This window comes from Solanum dulcamara, chromosome 4, assembly GCF_947179165.1.
Source record: "Solanum dulcamara chromosome 4, daSolDulc1.2, whole genome shotgun sequence".
NCBI classification, from domain to species: Eukaryota; Viridiplantae; Streptophyta; class Magnoliopsida; order Solanales; family Solanaceae; genus Solanum; species Solanum dulcamara.
In genome coordinates, this window is record NC_077240.1 from 18799416 (window position 1) to 18819299 (window position 19884).

Below are 19884 nucleotides of genomic sequence, written 5' to 3' on the forward strand. Positions count from 1 at the left end.
AACCCAATAACATTTTTTCGATTCGATTTATTGATCGGTTTGATTTTTGTATTCCCATAAAAAAAATCAGCTATGAATTTCTTATTTTACTTTCAATTAATAATTAATAATAATAATAATTTGTATTGATATCTCAATTATAATTCTGCAAAATAAAACTCTCCATTACACAAGCCCGTAACCGTTTTTCTCAGTAATCGCCGTACCCCCCCACCCCCACCCCCACGCCCACCCCAGCATAACGGACCCGAATGCCACCCAACTCAACAAAACTGCTCAACAGCTTATATCACATTCACATACCCCCAACCCCCCAAAACCACGCACCCCTTCTTCGCTCCTCTTCTCCGTTTAACAAATCTGTTCGGAGCGAAGAAGTTGCAGAGTAGAATATCTAGAAAGAGAAACACATATAGAGAGAGAAAAGACCACTCTCCTTTTTCTCTCTCTATATACATATCATATTATCCTATATATATATATATACATATGTTGAACATTCACCTTCAGATATAGCTAGCTATATACACAAATATACAGGAGGTTTTGGCGTGGTTGATCTCCTTTCCTGCCGTTCGTATTCCGATTGCAGATCTCCATATTCGACCGGAGGATCAATTAATTGCGCATTTCTCTGGAAAAAAAGGAATTCAACTTCGTTATTGAGATTTTTGGTTTACATTTTCATCGACGGAGGAGCGCATTCGAGTGTGTTGCTGTTTGGAGGAGGTTGAATGTGATGCAAGTATTGTTGAGAATAGTTTCCAATTAGCTGAAAAAGTATGGATGATAGAGGAGGATCGTTCGTGGCGGTGAGGAGAATATCTCAAGGACTCGAAAGAGGCAATGCTTGCCATACAACTTCTGGTATATTACTTTTTTTTTTACACTTTACCTAACAGTCCAAATATTCGTTCATTTCTCTCTCTATCTATATATCTCTATTTCTCTCTCTGTCTCTATCTATGTTTTTGCTGTTACTATCGGTGTATTTCTGTCTGTATGTATTACCGATTGGTCTCCGTCTATGTCAGGAGTAAATTAATTGAGGTTTTGGATCTGTGAATTGAAATATTAGGTGCATTCATGCCTACTTGCATTGACATGTGTGGTGAGTTTTCATCCGCTGCTTAATTCCTTTTCTTTCCCTGTAATTTTGGTGACGTACCTACCTTTTGGATAATCAACATATTCATGCATTTTGTTCGGATAAGATCGGTTTCATAGAGTTAATTTGTGATTCACCAGTACTGAAGTTTTCTGTAGATAAAGATGTCTCAGAGCATATTTTGAACATTTCTGGGCTATCTTAAGAGGAAAACTCTTTCAGATGTTAGTAACGAAATTTCGTTGTATTCCGTTTGTGTATGTTTTACAACAATTACATTAGTTGTGGAGCTGGATTACTTTGCTTATATAATTGAGTTACTGTAAGCAAGTTTGGGTAAAATGGATTTTGATTGGCTCAGCTTATGGTGGATGGTTTTGTTGCTAGAGGAGTTGCTTAGAAAGGATGACCTTGCTAGTAGTAAAACATTTGGTTATGGTTTACAGTTTTTCTGCTGCCTATTGTTTGAGTAAAGTGAACTAGTTGTTTTACAGAGGGTCGTGTCTCTACTTAGTCTTCTTCTCAATAGATCTATGAAGAATGTATTGACATAGATTTTTCCTGTGAACGTAGTGTCTCACATGCACAAGAGAGAGAAAAAAATCACAGTTGCTTGTGCTCACGCATTATGATTTTTATTCTGTAGATATAGATATCTAGGATATGGGATCCTTGTAAATAGTTGGCTAATTTCTTTTCCAAGCAAAGCCATTTACTGCTGTCACATTGCTATAGATCTCACTGCTATTCATATCTTGTGCTTTTAGGTTGATCTACTATTAAGTTTTCCTATAGGAATTGCAGGAAGTGTGTCTTTTAATTTGACTGAATCTATCCAGCATATTTTGACAGTGGACAGAGAACTAGGAAAGATTAGTACAGTTACGTCATTCATATTAATTTTTTGGGGATGCTGGATACAACCTTTTTCCTTAATGAAGTAAAGTAGGGGCTCAACAGAGGATGCTGTCTTAACTACTTTGTGTCGGAGGATGATCCACTTTTCTTGTTGTGTTCTACTTACCATGTTTTTGGTTCATCATGCTTTGAATTCTCCATTAATCTGTTCTATTTTTAGTGTTTGCTTGCCAGTAGGAGAAAGATATCTAGTACTATAATCCATCATTCAGGTGCTGAAATTCAGCTATATTCGATGTTGATATTAGAATTTTTTCTTCTGTCGAAAAATAAATAAATTAGAACTTTATGGTCATATAAAAGTTGTATACCAAACTCCAGCTAGACCTTTGAAGTTAGTTGATATTCATCTGTGGGCGAGCTCATTTTTATAGAATCCACATTTTGGGTAACATGAACTGATTGGATATTGTTTTTTTCACCTTTTCAGGAACCATATATTTTCAATGTAGCTTGCTTTATCAAATTGTACTACTGGATTTTTTTTTACAAACATTTGAAAATATTATTTGCCCCGTATATTTGCAGGAAACAGTCTGCTAATGTGGCCTTAATTTTATCCAAATAGAATGCATTTCTTCCTAACTCTATGATTGTTGACTAAATCAGATCCGCTTAAGGATACTTACGTAGTCACAAAATACTAAGCCAAGCAGGATGTGTCCTTCACAATTTCTGTTGAATTACTATAGCTCATGATGTTTAGGTTGTATTATAAGAACAATTTTATGTTTATTTCCATTTTCATGTCATGTGCTGTAGTTTGTCTGTATCATAGTTTCCTGATAATGTAATTGAGCTTATACTGGTCGCATTGTTGAGTGTTGACAGTATTATACCCAAAAATGACCAAACTTTTCTTATCAGATGTTAACGTGTTTCTAGAAAGAAATGCTTTTTTATCTGGCATCTGCATTCCAGTCTCACTTATAATAGAGGCATGTTATTATTGGAAAATCCAGGATTTCCATTTTCTTTTGCCAATCATTTTATTTTGTTACAGCGGAGGTTGTGGCAGGATCAGCAGCATGGCTTGGCAGAGGCCTTTCATGTGTTTGTGTTCAAAGGAGGGAGAGCGATGCTCGTCCATCGTTTGATTTAACTCCATCCCAGGTAATATGTTTGTGCAGGTGATATGAAGTTTATATATTCCTGCTTGCTGAATTCTGAGAATGTCATAAAACACAATGAAGTAGTATGCATTTCAGGTCTGCCTACTCCCTTCCTGGTGAACTTTTTGTATTTCTTGGATTGAATCTCATACTAGTTCTTTCTTTATCAGTATCATAGAATTCCTGTCGTGTGCAGTACTAGTTTGTATTTTTCAAGTTTGTTCTTACTTTTCTTGTTGAGTTGGACAAATGTTCTCATGTGCATCTGGATATGTTGTGATTTTTATTTCTAACTATGCAATGTCTTAGGCACAAGTGATTTATCTAAATTTTCTGGCTTTCCACTTTAATGAGATTGTCCATAACTCTCTTATTGGTGTCTGCCCACTTCTTCAAAATTTCTGGTTTCTTCTTTTCAAATGTCATGCACAAGAATTAGCTTAGCCATGGTAAGGAAGTATGGAATAGCTTTTACATATTGGATGCTAATGATGTTTTTTTCATACTTTGTCAATCTCAGGAGGAATGTTTGCTAAGGCTACAAAACCGTATAGATGTTGCATATGATAGTTTAATCCCTGAACATCAGGTACCTTCTGTGCAAGACATCTTAGTTGTTTGCAATTGGTTAATATTTGTTAGCATTTGACATTTGATTCAGTTTGCTTATGACATTCTTGTTCCTCAAGATGTTTCTTTGTTTTTGACCTAAAGGAAGCTTTAAAAGCTCTGTGGAAAGTTTCCTTTCCTGAGGAAGAACTTTGTGGTTTGATATCTGAACAGTGGAAGGAAATGGGCTGGCAAGGAAAAGATCCATCTACTGACTTTAGGTACATCAGCACCGCACACCACCCAAAATTTAAATGAAGAAAAAGGAGGATTATTCTAAGGCTTATTAACATCTTTCTGATTAATTTCCCTTTCTGCCTGTTGCAATCTTATGTCGGTTTTAAGTTGTCTGATTGATTTTGTAGGGGTGGTGGATTTATATCACTGGAGAACTTGTTATATTTTGCGAGGAATTTCCCGGTATGTCCTCTTTCCTCACTTTTTTTATGGAGAATGATACGTCAAACCTTCTTAGCATATGTACCTCATACTAGTAAGAGTGAGAACATTACTAGGAAAAGATAACTTAGTGTCAAAATTGGCTGTTACTTTGTGGCGATAGAAGACCTGACAGTTCTAGGTTCTTTTGCTACTAAGCAGATGTTAGGAATTTGCATCCTGAGATTGTAGCTATTCAAATTGTTATGTTACGCCTGAATTACTTCACTACATCTGCTGCATGCCTTTTCTTTCCCCTATGCATAGAAACATATGGTTTTTTAATTGCTTGCTCAACCCAGAAAATTGTGGTAGCTGTTGGAGGGGGGATGGGTTATGGTAGGCGTACTAAACGATGTGATAATTATCTCTGGATTTCTTTCTGACATTCTACACAATCTAAGCAGGCACCTAGTCATCATCTCTTGGTGATAGCAGCATATAAAAAATTGCTGAAAGAACTGGAAAAGTAATTCTGGCATTTAATTATTTAGTGTTTATGGGTGAAATGTACAGTAATGGGATAAATCAGCCGCAATGCTTTAGAACTAGGCTGACAAAGAAGGAAAAAAGGTTTAGAATTAGGTTGACCAAGAAGGAAAAAAGGTTTAGAACTTGGCTGACCAAGAAGGAAATAGGTTTTTTTTTGTCATCAGCTAGTATCTCATTGTTTATTGTAAAATTGGATAAATGTTTGTTAACCAGACTATGAAATTGCTAATCTTCATGTGTTCTATGACATTATTTTACATTTTAGATTAATATATGCTAACAATATTAACAAATTTTCAAGTCTGGGAAGTTATTTTGTCAAGAGAGGGATATCTTGTGAAAGGGGTCTCTATCCTCCAACCATAAGGTTGAGGTTTCAAGTCACCAAGGGAGCGAAGTGGGAAAAGCTGTTGGCTTCGTTTTTTTTTTTGGGGGGTGGGGTGGGGTGGGGTGGGGTGGGGTGGGGGGGATTACCATATGAAAGAAAAAAAAGGAGAAAAAAACAAATCTATGTGCAACAATCTTTTCCCACTCCCTATCTTTTGCTGGATCGTATATATTTAGTTGGAAAGTTGTGTATTTGGAGACCCTCAAAGTTAGCACAAAATTATGCCTTAGAAGTCAAATCTGAATTGGTTTTGTGATGTTGGATTGTGTGACATGATGAAGTAAGTGGTTTATAGATCATATGTATCATGAGTGGAAAAGTTACATTCAGGAGAAAGGTACAGAGATATTTGTCTTTATCAATAATCAATTCAGAAATTAAGTCTTTATCAATTACTTTGCTCTATGGTAAGCTTTGAAGATAATCACTGAATGGATGATCGGCATGCTAGTATAAGCCTACATAATGAACTTTAATAGATCTATCAACTACTTGTCAGAAAAGATTGAACCAAGCACAGTGAGGTCGATGTTCAATGAATTTCTGAAAATAATTCTGCTAAATTGCAAATTTTATTTACTTTGAATAACTTGCTCAGGTAATATGAGTCATTCAAATTTGTACAATTAAATTAGAATTGTGGTCCTATTATTCGGGCACCTATGAATCAACAAAACTGATCTGTGCCACTCTGTATCTTGTCATTATATGTGAAATACTTGAGGTGCCTATTAGCAAAACAAAGGGCTTTGTGTTGCTCAACTTGGAGAGAGATTCACGAGAGCATACTGTTGCTTACAATCCGTTAAATCTAACATCCATGAAGAAAAATTCATCAATCTCTGTGTTTACCACACCAACAATTATCTACGATTTTATGTGAAATAATTGGAAATTTGTGAATGACGGATTGTTCTGAAGGAAGATTCAGTTAACTAATTATAATGTGTATGCGACGTACAAGCAGTATAAAGTTCTAGATTCATCTATTTATTCTCTTTTCGTAATTTCATTTGCAGAAATCTTTCCAGGATCTTCTCCGAAAGCAGGAAGGTGATAGAGCAATTTGGGAATACCCATTTGCTGTTGCTGGCGTCAATATCACATTTATGCTTATCCAGATGCTCGATCTGGAAGCTTGTACGTATACCATCTACACTCTTTTATATACTCAAAGTTGTGAAGTCTTGACAAAAATTCCAATCTATGTACCTAAGGATCCGGGGGACATCACCCTATTTTTGGATAGTTTGTGAGGGAGATAGGTGTTTGGTTTCTTTTTGACTTTTCCTCTATACTTTTGATGTAATTATTACAGGAGTTCGTGTACTTCTTTGTTTATAATACCACTTAACTTTATAAAAAAATTTTAAAAAAATCCAGTCTATGTGCTTTTAAGTAGGTCCATCTAATGAAAAATTAGATTTGAGTTTCTAACATTCAATGCAAAGTCTCTCATGCACAAGTATATAGTCCAACTAAAGATGCTTATTTCTCCCTGGAAACTTGCTTTGATTCACATAATTAATTGTGCTTTTTATCTCTGCAGTAAAACCCAGAAATCTGGTGGGAGCTACCTTCTTGAAGTTTCTTGCAGGTACATTTTTTTCAAGATCTGTCTCTACCTGCAGGTTTTCATAAACTGCTGTTAATTTCTTTTTTATTTTGATGCATTACTGTGTGTAGATGTGACTTTGTGTTGTTTCTACTTCTCTTCTCTGTTGAAAATGAGAAGTCAGTGCATCTCCATTTAGTCCTTCACAAATGTGAAGTCGTACTTTCATCTGCATTTTTCCTTTGCTCTTCTAAGCAAGTTGTTTCCTTTTTTACAGAAAATGAATCAGCATTTGATCTGCTATATTGTATCACATTTAAGCTGATGGATAATCAGTGGCTTGCCATGCGCGCATCATACATGGACTTTAATGTATGTATTTTCATCTTACTGATATTTAGTTAGTGATATGGAATGATCAAATTTCACTTTGGCTAGCATTATCTTAATATCAAAGAGGTGTGAAATCCTTGGCTACAGAGCAGCCTGCGGTTTTGCTTTTGCTGACAATTTTGGTTTCTGAGTAACATGTTTGTTTACTCTTTACTGTTGTATTTCAGTACACTGCATGTGAATCAACCGCATTCCTGATTTTAGATATGCTATGTTCTTGCAGGCGGTCATGAAGGCTACTCGTCGTCAACTAGAAGGGGAGCTTCTGCAAGAAGACATAACACGGCTAGAAGATTTACCCTCATACAGCCTTCTTAGTCGATAGTGTTTGTAGGCATGACTTTTAAGAAAATGAGAACGGCTTCCATATGCATGTTTTGTTCCATTTATTGGTGGTGGTGTTACATAGTAGCTTTCGATGGTGGGTGTTACTTTGTTTTAGTCAGCGGAGAGGGAAAATGGGGATTCAAACAGTGCCTGAACTTGATAATGTTAGAACAAGTACGATGACAATGTTGTTCCCTTGTTTCTTGAATTTGGAAAGAGTCACACCTGATGATTGGTCTCAGTAGTGGTAGGAATTCGAACATTCCCTTTAGACTGCCTTTCTCTTTAATTAATTCGTAAGGTGGTGCCCCATCAATTGGCTAATATCATACAAGACTTTGTACGACTTAATAAAACGAAGACGTGCCTGAGTAAACTGACTGATCCTTGAAAGGAATTGGGATATCAACGTGTGGCCTATATTCATCTTATATCTTGAATCCCGTTGGAATCTAACTAAATATACCACAATCATTTGATTAATAGGAAAGGCTCCTCCTATGGTTGCCTACCGACCCACTTGTGAGGTCATGTCAAAACGAGAATCCATCTTGGGATGAACACTTTCCCAAAAGTGATTTCCCTTTTAACAATCATCGAAAAATGCAACATCTGTTAACAGAGCTATCGCCTCAATATAACCTGGGTATTTTGTATCATGCATCAAACTAGCCAGCATTATTCAATACCAAAATTGGGGTAGTACTGGCCAAATCCAGTTACATTCCCATTCCCATCCCCATCCCCATCCCCTTATGGCATAAACCGGCTAATGGATATTTGAGTTTTGACAGCCCATGAGCAGTAGTGAGCACAAGTAAAGACAGCCTGAACCATAGACGAACTGTGTTATACCTACATAAATAGGCCAAAATTCACGCTGGTTTTATCCCAGCAGAGACCAAGCTCCAAAATTCTGAGCTCTTTCGGACCAAATTCAATTGCAGCAACAATATGATCATGATATGAAGCAAAAATGAGCAAATTGCATACAAACATGTGTCCTACCATTCGTAGCCATAGCGCACAGTTGAGGAACACTGTTTAACGTTAACTGATTTTTGAAGAAAAATGTGAAACTAACTCTTTTTTTTCTTTCGACAAGAATCTAGAAGAATGTGAAGCAAACAAATGATGAAAGCTCACTTATTTGAAAGTGCAACACACCAAAAACAAAAGATTAAATATGACATCTAAAATATGCTTGAAATAAGGAACATCATTAAGTCTCAACTACCAAACTTCTGGACTCAAATGACATACAAAACTCAAAAGTTAAAACTAGGCAGACCCTGAAGAGAGTTCTAAATTCATAAAACTTTTCTACTCATAGATCCAAGAGTGAAGGCTGCTTTGCCACTCAGCAATTCCTTCGGGGAACCAAAGAGCAATCTCCTTCCTTGCACTCTCAACAGCATCACTTCCATGAATAACATTCCTGTAATTAAACAGGTTGGTCTTAGACTTGAGCAATATGGTTAAGATCGGGGCATTAAGCAAAAACAACATTGAACTGACAAAGAGTAGCACCACCAGGCTTATATTCTACAGAAGGGAAATCAAGTAACCAAGATTGGAAATAAAATTTCCTAGAGATAAAACTAGGAGCAGTGCAACTTCATCAGTACTAAATAATTGCTGCTGTTGAAGCCAGGGCAGGAAATGCAGAGTCAGCATGCAGGATTGATTACAAAACTATATGTCCCACTATAAGTATATAAAAGATAAGTGCCATTTGAAGAACATCTATAAGAAAAAAGAAGTCTTATGCATAAGAATTTTAGAGGAAAAGTGTGGAAGTTGAAAATGTGTTTGGATAGCTGTAATCTTTTTGAAGATTTTGGGAGTATTGTCAGTAGAACTATGGAAGAGTTTCTCAGTAACATAACAATGTCACCCCTTGTTCACCATCAGAAAGAATTCTCACTCCTATTCTTTTACCACTGCCTGTGTACTTGTAATTTTGCAAGAACAATAGTTATTTGGGGAATGGAATCCACTCCGAGGCACTAAATCCATGCAGGTTGATCATTGACATAAGTATTAGAGCTGAATTAGTAAAGTTCACTAATAGACACGGATATTTTACCTGCCAATGTCAATACTATAATCACCACGGATGGTACCAGGAGCGGACTCCAAGGGGTTGGTTGCTCCAATGATCTTCCTGCCCGTGGCAACTACACTCTTACCCTCCCAGACCATTGCAACAACAGGTCCAGAAACAATATACTCAACAAGCCCATTAAAGAAAGGCTTAGCAGACAAGTCTGCGTAATGCTTCTCAGCAAAGGCGCGATCCACAGTAATGAGCTTCAAGGCTATATACATGCAAAGTAAATTTCACAACCCAACTCAACAATCACAGTCAAAAACAAAAAGGCAAAATAAAGTAAAATAAGTTCTAAATACTACACACTATAAACATGAATTTTATTTTAGAACAGTAACAATCCTACACTATAAAACAAAATGAGGATGCATTAGCAAGATAATGACCAGTTCCAAAAAAAAAACTTTTTTAGCAAAGAGCAATAACTACACAAGGAGGCAAAGGGTACACACTAGACTGTTCCAGTCCATTTTAACCTTACGTAAAACAAAAACAAATCTCAACTGAAAAATTATTACAGAGTGGGTCCTGCCTAATCATAAGTTTTAAGTGCTGTGATTTGAAGTACTAAATAAATCGATTACTAAAGCAGCATAAAACTAATTAACTCATACTTTATAATAATTGATTAAAATTTACCTTTCATAGAGAATCCTTTCTTCTCAAATCTGCAGATAATCTCACCAATCTGAAGCATAATATTCAAATTAGTGCACAGTAAGTACAAAAACAAAAAAAGCTGCCATATCAAAGATTTAGGAAACCCAGATACAAAATTGACAATCTTTAACAGGTAATAAACAAAAAAACACAATCAATCAAAGATCTAAGTGATAGATCAGATCTATAAGATACATGTATAGAGAAAAAGAAAAATGATTTAGGAAGACGAACGAACCAGGCCACGTTGGACACCATCAGGCTTGATCATGATGAAAGTCTGCTCCATTTTCGTTTCTTTGATGTTGCTGATGAACCAGGATTTAAGGATTAGCAATTAGCAGTACGCGGCACTTTGGTGAAGAGATGGAGAAGGGCTATTTATACGGCAACGGGTCGATGGCACTTTACACAGTAAACCCTAATTGTTCTATGGAATATTCTCGGGTTTTTTTTTTCTTTTTTGTTTTGTTTTTAGCCCGAAAGAAAGCCCATAGGAAAATTCGCCAGGGCAGAACACAGGTTAGGTTAGAACCTTATAGCCGTGTGTCACTAGAAGATAAATATTTTATTTTGAATTGACATTTTTTTTATTCGAAGTTTCTTTTTTTTTTTTTGAATAATGATAATCCCAATTCACAATTTTAAGATCAAAAGTGAGAAGTGTTATCACTTAAATAATTTCCTCTTGTCAATTAATAAGTTGGCAGAAAAAAAATCGGAATAATTATATAGAACATCAATCAATAAACTTTACTCATCATCTATTCAGCTCAACTTATAAAAATTATCTGAAATAGCCCAAAAACAGATATTATTGATAATTGAACTCATCAACTATTATTTACTCTCTGCTCAAAAGAAGAGATAAATCATGCTTTACTTCTTACCATCACTTCCTAGCTCAACCACTTTGGATATCGTTTTCACCTTCGATTATGGTAAGTTTTTGTGTAGGCAAGATATATTCAGTTTTGAGTGTATCATACTCTATATTTCTGGCAAGTTGTATTCAGTATTGAGCGTATCATAAGTGTATAGTAAATGTATAATTCATGTATAGTTTAACTATATTCAATTTTTGATTGTATCATAATATAGGGTCAGTGTTTAGTTACTGTATAGGTAAGCTATATTAATTTTTTGAGTGTATACCGTTATGTTGAATCAGAAAGGTGAAACAATCCATGAAAATTGATGATATATATATTAACAGAATCACCAACGAAATCGATGAATTGCCTGCAAAATTAGAGCAGAATCAATGGTGAAATTAAAGAATAATCAACTGTAAAAATTGAAGAACAATCACCAACGAAATCAATGGGATGAACGAAGAAAGGTAGAATCTCACATTTTGCCATTTTTCAATTTGTAAATTTTGTTGCTTGAGCCTTTTATAGTATATCTAATTTTGACCCTTTTTATGTAAATGAAAAGTTGGTTATATTTAGTGCAAATGAAACTATTTGGCTATATTTAATGCAAATAAAATTACTTCATTATATATTTATGAACTGTTTCCAAAAAAATAAATAATTTGTTTGAAATTTTTGAACATACAAAAATTTAACATGATGGAAAAGGAAAATATAAGTTGTAAAGTGGAGATCATATTCGTGCTTGGAGACTACTCTACCTTAAAATCTTAATTCATGTCTATATGAAAGATAATATATTTCTTTTAAGAGGCATTTCAAAAATTTAATAAATTTATTAAATATTTCAAGATGTGTCAGACCCTTCTCGATAACTAAATACTTTCATGGAAATTTATAATTTAAAATATTTGACATATAATAAGATTAAAACTCATTGATCATATATAGGTTATATTAAGTGAGAACAAGTGAACAACCTAATACTCTTTACTATTATACTGCGTATAAAATAAACATGAATAGAGCATATCCCAAAGGCTTTACTAAGGAATTACCCAATTCTATTGATTTCTATATTGAAATCCTAACCTTAAAATAGACATTCACTTGGTAATAGTCTTTAAATTCGAAAAAAAAAACTGTCTTTATTATTAAAAGAAAAAAAAATAGAAACAAGTTGAAGTGAGGAAAAAGTTAGGTAAGACGGTGGCAATGATATGCTTTTTCACCTCGAATCCATTATCATTCTTTGATTCGAGGCTTAAAAGGCAAATGAAATGAAAGGTTCAATTATGTTTTTCAAATAAATATTTAATTGGATATTACAACAACGAACCCAGTGTGATCCCACCATGTGGGGTCTGGGGAGGGTAGAGTGTACGCAGACCTAACCCCCACCTTAAAAGGTAGGGCGGCTGTTTCCGAAAGACCCTCGGCTTAATTTAATTGGATATTAAAATTAAGAAAGAAAAAAAAAACCTTTTGATGCATGAATCAAATTTATACAACATATTGATGATAAAATATTCTTAGGATGTGTTTGATAAATAAGAAGGAAATGATTTCACGTGAGCTGTGGCTACTTTTGAATAGAGACAAAAATGATATTTTTTCCATTTTTTTTTGGATTATGTTTTCCAACACACATGAAATCCAAATTATTGGATAGATCTTCGATTTTTCCTCCATTCAAAACACACCTGTATTAGCATGTAAATATCCAAGTCCTATCCAAATTAAATCGATGAGAACTTTCAAAAATGGTAAATACTTGAAATATAATTAGGTTCCTTAGTTATAATTTGTTTAATCATGTTTTATAGATATAGTTTTAGTTGCTATATCAATTTTTATTTGTATATCTCGCTGCATTATACAATTTGGGCTTTCTTATTTGTATATCTTGCTACATTATACAAATTGAGCTTTCAAAGAGATTATATATACAAATATAAATTTATTTTAGTGATTTGTATATGAGCCCCTAAATTTGCTTTAAGATTTGTATATGAGTCCCCATATTTGTATAATGACAAATTTTATTAAATTATAGCCACGTTTCATAATTATGTAAAATTATAAATATATTAAATAATAAATTAGTAATATTTGTCAATTCACGTAATTTTTCCTAAATGGATTCTACAAGGCCCAAAAGCCTCAATGGCCCAAACCAACAGTCAAATATATTCTCACTCAAACCATTTTAAACACAGTTTTCCCATGCCATCAAACAGCTCTTACCACTGCGTTACTGTTCGTACAATACTTGAGTTGGAAGTTTTAAAGTTAAATTGTTTCTAAAAAATTTAATTATGTGTAAGAATAAAATTATGAACCCTTTTAAATAGTTTTCTTTAGTGGGTGTGCTTAGGATTCGTCGAAAACGCCTACACAAAGCTATATAAAATTTGACGAAGATTGTTTTGTACAGGGTTGGAGTTAAATTTCATATCTGGAATATACTTGGAAAAATATGACTTCGAAATATATATCACGTGTGTATATCATAGCCATATTTTCACGAATATACGCAAATATACATTCTTTTTCGTCGAACATATACTTTCATAGATATTCACTGATATACATAATATGTACATGAGATATACATCAATGTACAAAGTGTTCTTCAACATCGAGTTTTAAATTTGAAAATCAACTTAAATTGTCTTCAATATTGTTTTAGGTCCTTCGACCTCGAACACTGTATTCATAGTAATATTCACGTCTTTCGTGTCAATCTTTTATCCTACTAATATACACATGCTAATTTCTCAAGAAGAAAAGAGAAATAAAATGAAGGGAAAACTACACTACATAGCGGCCCACCAAAAAAAATAGACAACAATGTATACTTTTTTGTATATTATTATTTGATATACATAAAATACACATTTTTGATACGGGTATAGTCTCCCTAATTACTTATAATGGCAAAAATAAATTTATCATTATACAAATGATGTAGGAAATTATACAAAAGTTGTAGCGAATTATACAAACGTTATACCCACAAATTATTTGTATACCGAAATATACAAACACTGGTATGCATATATATTTGTATATCTGGCAAGTGAGATTGAGAGAGAGGAGGAGAGAGGCGAGAAAGATCGAGAGAGGGAAGAGGCAAGCGAGAGGCGAGAAAGATCGAGAGAGGGAAGAGGCGAGCGAGAGGCGAATTGTATATGTTTATCTCTCAAATTGTATATGTATATTTGTCAAAAAATTATACATATATAACTGACATACATATGTATTTGTATATCTGACAAGCGAGATTAAGAGAAAGGAGGAGAGAGGCGAGTGAGATCGAGAGAGGGAGGAGAGAGGCGAGCGATATCGAGAGAGGGAGGAGAGAGGCAAATTGTATATATGTAAATTTGTCGAATTATATTTGTATATTTGTCAGAAAAATTGTATAATGGTAACTGATATACATATATATTTGTATATCTAGCAAGCGAGATTTGCCATGCCGCGTAAATAGATAGCTATGTTTGCTGTGAGCCGTAATTATTTTAAACTTTATCCTAAACGTATAATATAGTAGTAAGGTCTACCATACCTCGTAATTTTCCCTATGGATTATGACTTTTTCGAGAAAAGTAACCCTTTAGAGATAGGGGCGACTTTCTTGTGGTAGTAATTGCGAATGAGCAAGTAGGGGGCGGCAACTAAAGAGGTAGCGAGACTGACCGCAATTTCAGGAATAGGTTGACTTTCTTTCATTTTTGTTATGAAAAGTGAAAGTCGTTTCATTTAGTAACCCCTTTATAAAGATAAAAATGAATTAATTAAATTTAAGTTCTTTCTTTGGCCTAATTATCGATTAGAAGATTTAGCTTGTATGAATCCAGCCGATTGAATAGGCTGAAGAAAGGCATTGAGGAGAGAATTGATCTCGTTTAGGTAAATAGACAGAGGATCACTTTAAGGTAATAAGATGATACTTCACACTAAGCCAATCAATGATAGATCTATCATCATAGGTAAGAAAACGAAGTTCTTGCTGCGGGGTGGGCTTGGCGAATAGAAGTAGGCGGTTCAAAAGGGCCGAGCCTGTGGGCGTGGTGTTTTGTCCGTAGCTTCGCGCACGAGATAGCAATGACGGGAGATTGACCTCTCAACCAATTTTTGGGAAATTCTGTTTCTGATAATTGAACACCATTATAAGTACATTTAATCTGCATTTCTCGATTCCATTCCTGCAAATCTTCAGACCATTCAGGAAGCCGAGAGAGCAAAGGATTCTCACCCAGGAAGGGATACGGGATACACTGGCAGGAAGGCTTTCCTTTTTCTAGCTCTTCTTTGGGTTCTGCTGTTCTAGCTCAGACCAGGCTATCTCCGCACCCCCTAGCAACATTCGTCCGTCTGAACATTGGAACAGTAACGAGAAAAATTTGACCCTTTCCTGAACCAGAACCGGGGGGACCTGATCCCGCTAAGCAAGAACAGCTACCGACACCAACTCTATCTTAACGACCGGTCTCAAGCTTGGTTTAAATTAAAGAGAAACATGCATTTTCTAGAAGCTTATAATTAGTCTAGAGAAATTAAGAGTAAAAAAGAAAAATGACATAGTTGAGAGTTATTGAACAATGATCACAACAAAATATGATTGAAGTTAGAGTTACAACTCAATAGCAATCAGGTATTCCATGATTAAAAATCATTAATAATAAAAAAGTATTAGGGCTCTTCTAAATCATGACTCATGAGAGCCAAATGAAACAAAGAAAAGCAAGGGGTAAACATAACTTTTAATGAGTGATCTCTTTTTATTTGACTAATTAGTTAACTTTATGCAATAAAACTACCCATTACTTTGGTGTGAAATCACAGGTACCTGATGAAAGCTAAGACTCAACTCTCGAGTGTGCGCAGAGGCTGATTGAGCCTATTTTAATGAATTATCAAGTGTTTTTAAAACTCATACAAATTGAGTTTTACTTAAAAAAAACTTAAAGGTTGAACCTATCAAATTAACTCGGAAATCTGCCTCTAAGCACATACATGTTAAATCAGATACCACTTTGTTATTGAGGATTTAGTTTGTGCAAATGTAATTGACTTAAGTGGTTGAAGGAATGTTAAGTCTCACCAGCCAAGAAATTAAAGAAACATTGCATTAAGAGTGCATGTCAAACTTCAGAAAAGAAAGAAAGAAAAAAAAGTGTCAAAGTTTGAAAACCATTTGTACCTCAAAGGGAAAGAAACAAAGAGAAGACAACAAAAAAGAAAAAGAGAGAAAGTGAAAGACCCCACCAAATATATCTCTGATGATGAATACTAGAAGACTTTAACACACTGATTGAAATGGCCATTATGGTTGCATGGAATTCAGCATATGATGCCTGCCCCTTTGCCCTTTGGTGGAAATCTCTCAATTACTTCAACTTGTTACTATCTTTTTTTGAAGGAGACAATCCATTACTTGTTTGAATTTTTTGTGAGAAATCATGAGATTGTCGGTTCCTTAGGTAAAACTTTCCCTTTCCAAATGCTACAATTCCCTCCAACTTGTTTGATTTCTTCTAGTAATTTATTTATAAGAATTTAAGTTATATATATTGAAAGTTTTATACAAACATAATTATACTTTATAGTCGACACCTCGGTAAAGAAGTGCGAGAGGCTAGTTGTAGGGGTACGTGGAGGGGTAGGGGTAGGCCAAAATAGTATTGAGGAGAGGTGATTAGACAGGACAGGACAGGACAACTTCATATTATCGAAAACATGACTTTAGATAGGAAGGAGTGGAGATCGCGTATTAAGGTATAGGAAGGGTAGTAAGGGTAGAGTGTTGTCTTTCCTTGCGACGTTTAGTGCCCGGTGTAAGACTAGTCGTGCCTTTATAGTTTTTGTCATATGTTTTTTTATTGTGTTTCAATTATCACACTATTTTGTTGTTGTTATTGTTTAACTCCTATAAACTTTCTACTGCTTTTCTTATTACCATTATGCTTTTTCCACTGTGTTTTCTTCTTTATTTGAGATTGATGCACTTGAACCGAGGATCTTTCGGAAATAACATATCTACCTCTATGAGGTTGTGGTGAGGTCTGCGTACACTTTAACCTCGCCAAATTCTATTTTGTGAAATTTCACTAGGTATATTGTTGTTGTTGTTATTGTTTAATTTCATGTAATATAACAAAACACTTATCACTTATATTTTAGGTTTTCAATCGACGTTTAATGTATAAAATTGTCTATATTAGTATTGATATGATTATGTAAATATGTTTTAAATTATCAGTTCATATAACTTAATTAAGGTGCTATTTGATGTTATTAAGATTAAAATGTTTGGATTTGAATACAATATTTGAATCTTAAGATGTGTAAAAGGGCAGCCCGGTGCATTTAAGCTCCCGCTATGCGCAGGGTCCGGGGAAGGGCCCGACCACAAGGGTCTATTGTACGCAGCCTTACCTTGCATTTCTGCCAGAGGCTGTTTCCAAGGCTTGAACCCGTGACCTTCTGGTCACATGGCAGCAACTTTACCAGTTACTCGTATTAAAATTAAAATGTTATTATCTGAATTTATATATAACTACTAAGACGTTGTATTAAGATATAAATATTAAATTTATAATTAATAATATTTGCTTTCTCAATATTTGAATGCATAAATTTTATATAAAACTTAATAAACATAAAATTTAACAAAATATTTGAATCTTAGGTGCTCATTAAGGGTGGTAGTCGGTGGTGGCGGTTGTTCATAATTATGGTGGAGGATAATCATAGCAAATTATATATACATGCGATGACCGATAATGGTAGTTGCGATAATGGTAGTTGCTATATATACTAGAGGCTTATGGTGATGATTTTCTATGGTGATAAGTGATTGTTGTGGTAATAGTGATGATGATTGTATATGGTGGTCAATAGAAATGACAAATAACTGTAATGATTGACGATGATGGTGACTACGATATGGCTAAGACACAAAGTTGATGGTTTATGGATGATGGTAGTTTATAATGGTTGTGGCGACGATATGAATAGTACGTCATTGATAATGGCAGGCGGTGATCAATGGTGGTAGTTGATGGTCAGAGTAGATAAAATAAATAATGGTGAAAGACCATATATTTTTTTGGAAAAATTCTTGAATAAATAACATCTTAATATTCTTAAGGCTTAGTTATAAGTTTTAATTATTTAGATCTATTCAGATTCATTTAAATAGTTATTTTTTTTAAAAAAGATTAAAATCTAAATAGTTAAGATTTCAATGCAAAAATGAATTAGATATTTTTAAATAGAAGCTACTCTATAAAATATGTAGGTGGTGTCTCAAACATAAATAAAAGCTACACTATCAAGTTCTGAAAGTGGTGGGCATGTCTCCCCTTGTGATTCTCATAGTGCAAACAACAATTCCACCCAAGAATAAACGTGCAAATTAAATGGTCAACAAAAATATAGTAGAAAAAAGTTGGGAAAGTTTATTTGGTGGCCAAAAGCTCAAAATTTGCATCTAAGCTAATCTCAAATTCCCTCTCTTTGTTAACAAAATTAATCTAAAGATTATATTAAAACAGTGGAGAGAAAATATGATCAATACTACTATATTTTGCCATCAGAAAAGTTTGTCAATTTTTTTTTTCTTCTCAAGATTTGAGCCTACAAATGTTTCTGGAATATTTAGGTCAAAGAACTGTACTGAACATATTACATGTTGCTGGAATCTTTGCCAAACTAGAGGAAAGAAGGCGATATTATCCCATATCATCATTTACAATTTAAATATATAAAAATTATCCTACAAAGCTATTGGTGTTTTTTCTCAGAGAAAAAGCTAAAATATACTCTTGAATTTTACCATTAGGCTGATATATCTTCGTTGTAAAAATGATTTATATATACTCCTAATGTGTCACATATATCCCTTTTCTCTAACAAAAGTGAAAAAAAAACAGTTTTAAATTTATTTATTAAAAATAAATATTCATGCAGGGTATATTTGAACCTTCTCACACATATATTTATTTTTTCTTCTTTAATTTGTAGCAACGGCTAATTTTAATTTATTTTTTCACTAACTTTCTTGTAAAATTCATCATATATGCCCCATTTTTTTATAGATAAAAAAAAATTATAATAAAGCCGAAAAATTAGTTTACATTTTTTTTCATTCACACTTCTTTTATTTTATTCATCATATTGTTACACTAAAGAATGAACGAAAAAAGTAATAAAATAAGAATAAGAAACTCAAATAATGATAATCAAAGAAATCAAACAAATCATGTCTGAAAGGATCATATATACCCCTACATGATTTTTAAAAAAATTAAAAATCAAAAAAATAAATCTAAAATCAATTTTTTCACTTCCGTTAGATAAAAGGGTATATGTGAGCGACTTTTGTAACGGTAGAGGTATATGTGAGCCATTTTTATAACTTAGGAGCCACTTAAAAAAAATATCAGCCCTAAATGACAAAATTGAGGAGTATATCATACCATTTATTTATTTTTATTTTAATCAAACAATATGTTAAAAGCAACAAACATTTGATTTGTTCTCTTTGTTCCCGGCCATCATATGGATAATAATAACAATTAAACTAGCCATATTATATATGTATATATTCAGCTTTCTTTGACTGCCATCGCAGTGGATCGATGGCCAAGAAATTAAAGTAGTATAATATAAGCTCTGAACTATATATGATTTACAAGATTTATCTCATGATGAGTAGTGATCAATCCATCAGCCTGGAAACTGCATATCATTTTTATTTTGCAGAAGAAAATTCATGATGATTTGTTGAAACAATAAAGGAGTTTGACCAAGAAGATTTGGGAACACCAAAAGTTGGAGCTACTACTTTTTTCTTTCGATTTTGGATCAAACTATATCT

The 19884-nt window shown here is 33.9% G+C and overlaps 2 protein-coding genes across 3 annotated transcripts; one reads left to right on the forward strand and one right to left on the reverse strand.

The window, feature by feature from the left end:
* Positions 1-282: 282 nt before the first annotated feature.
* Positions 283-7613, forward strand: LOC129886774 (uncharacterized). 2 transcript variants are annotated; one of them, XM_055961613.1, is made up of 10 exons: positions 283-867; positions 1035-1111; positions 3030-3139; positions 3659-3727; positions 3853-3968; positions 4113-4167; positions 6085-6205; positions 6615-6662; positions 6898-6992; positions 7237-7613. In XM_055961613.1, the coding sequence occupies exons 2-10, from the start codon at positions 1087-1089 to the stop codon at positions 7336-7338; spliced, it is 741 nt and encodes a 246-aa protein (XP_055817588.1). In that variant the 5' UTR covers positions 283-867; positions 1035-1086; the 3' UTR covers positions 7339-7613. The 2 variants fall into 2 exon arrangements, with proteins under 2 accessions (XP_055817588.1, XP_055817587.1); XM_055961612.1 differs by lacking the exon at positions 1035-1111 and having other exon boundaries at positions 285-867.
* An 846-nt stretch (positions 7614-8459) lies between these two features.
* On the reverse strand, positions 8460-10604 carry LOC129886775 (nucleoside diphosphate kinase 1). The gene is made up of 4 exons (XM_055961614.1): positions 10352-10604; positions 10093-10141; positions 9430-9661; positions 8460-8778 (listed from the first exon to the last, which is right to left on the reverse strand). The coding sequence occupies exons 1-4, from the start codon at positions 10400-10402 to the stop codon at positions 8664-8666; spliced, it is 447 nt and encodes a 148-aa protein (XP_055817589.1). The 5' UTR covers positions 10403-10604; the 3' UTR covers positions 8460-8663.
* Between the last annotated feature and the right edge of the window lie 9280 nt (positions 10605-19884).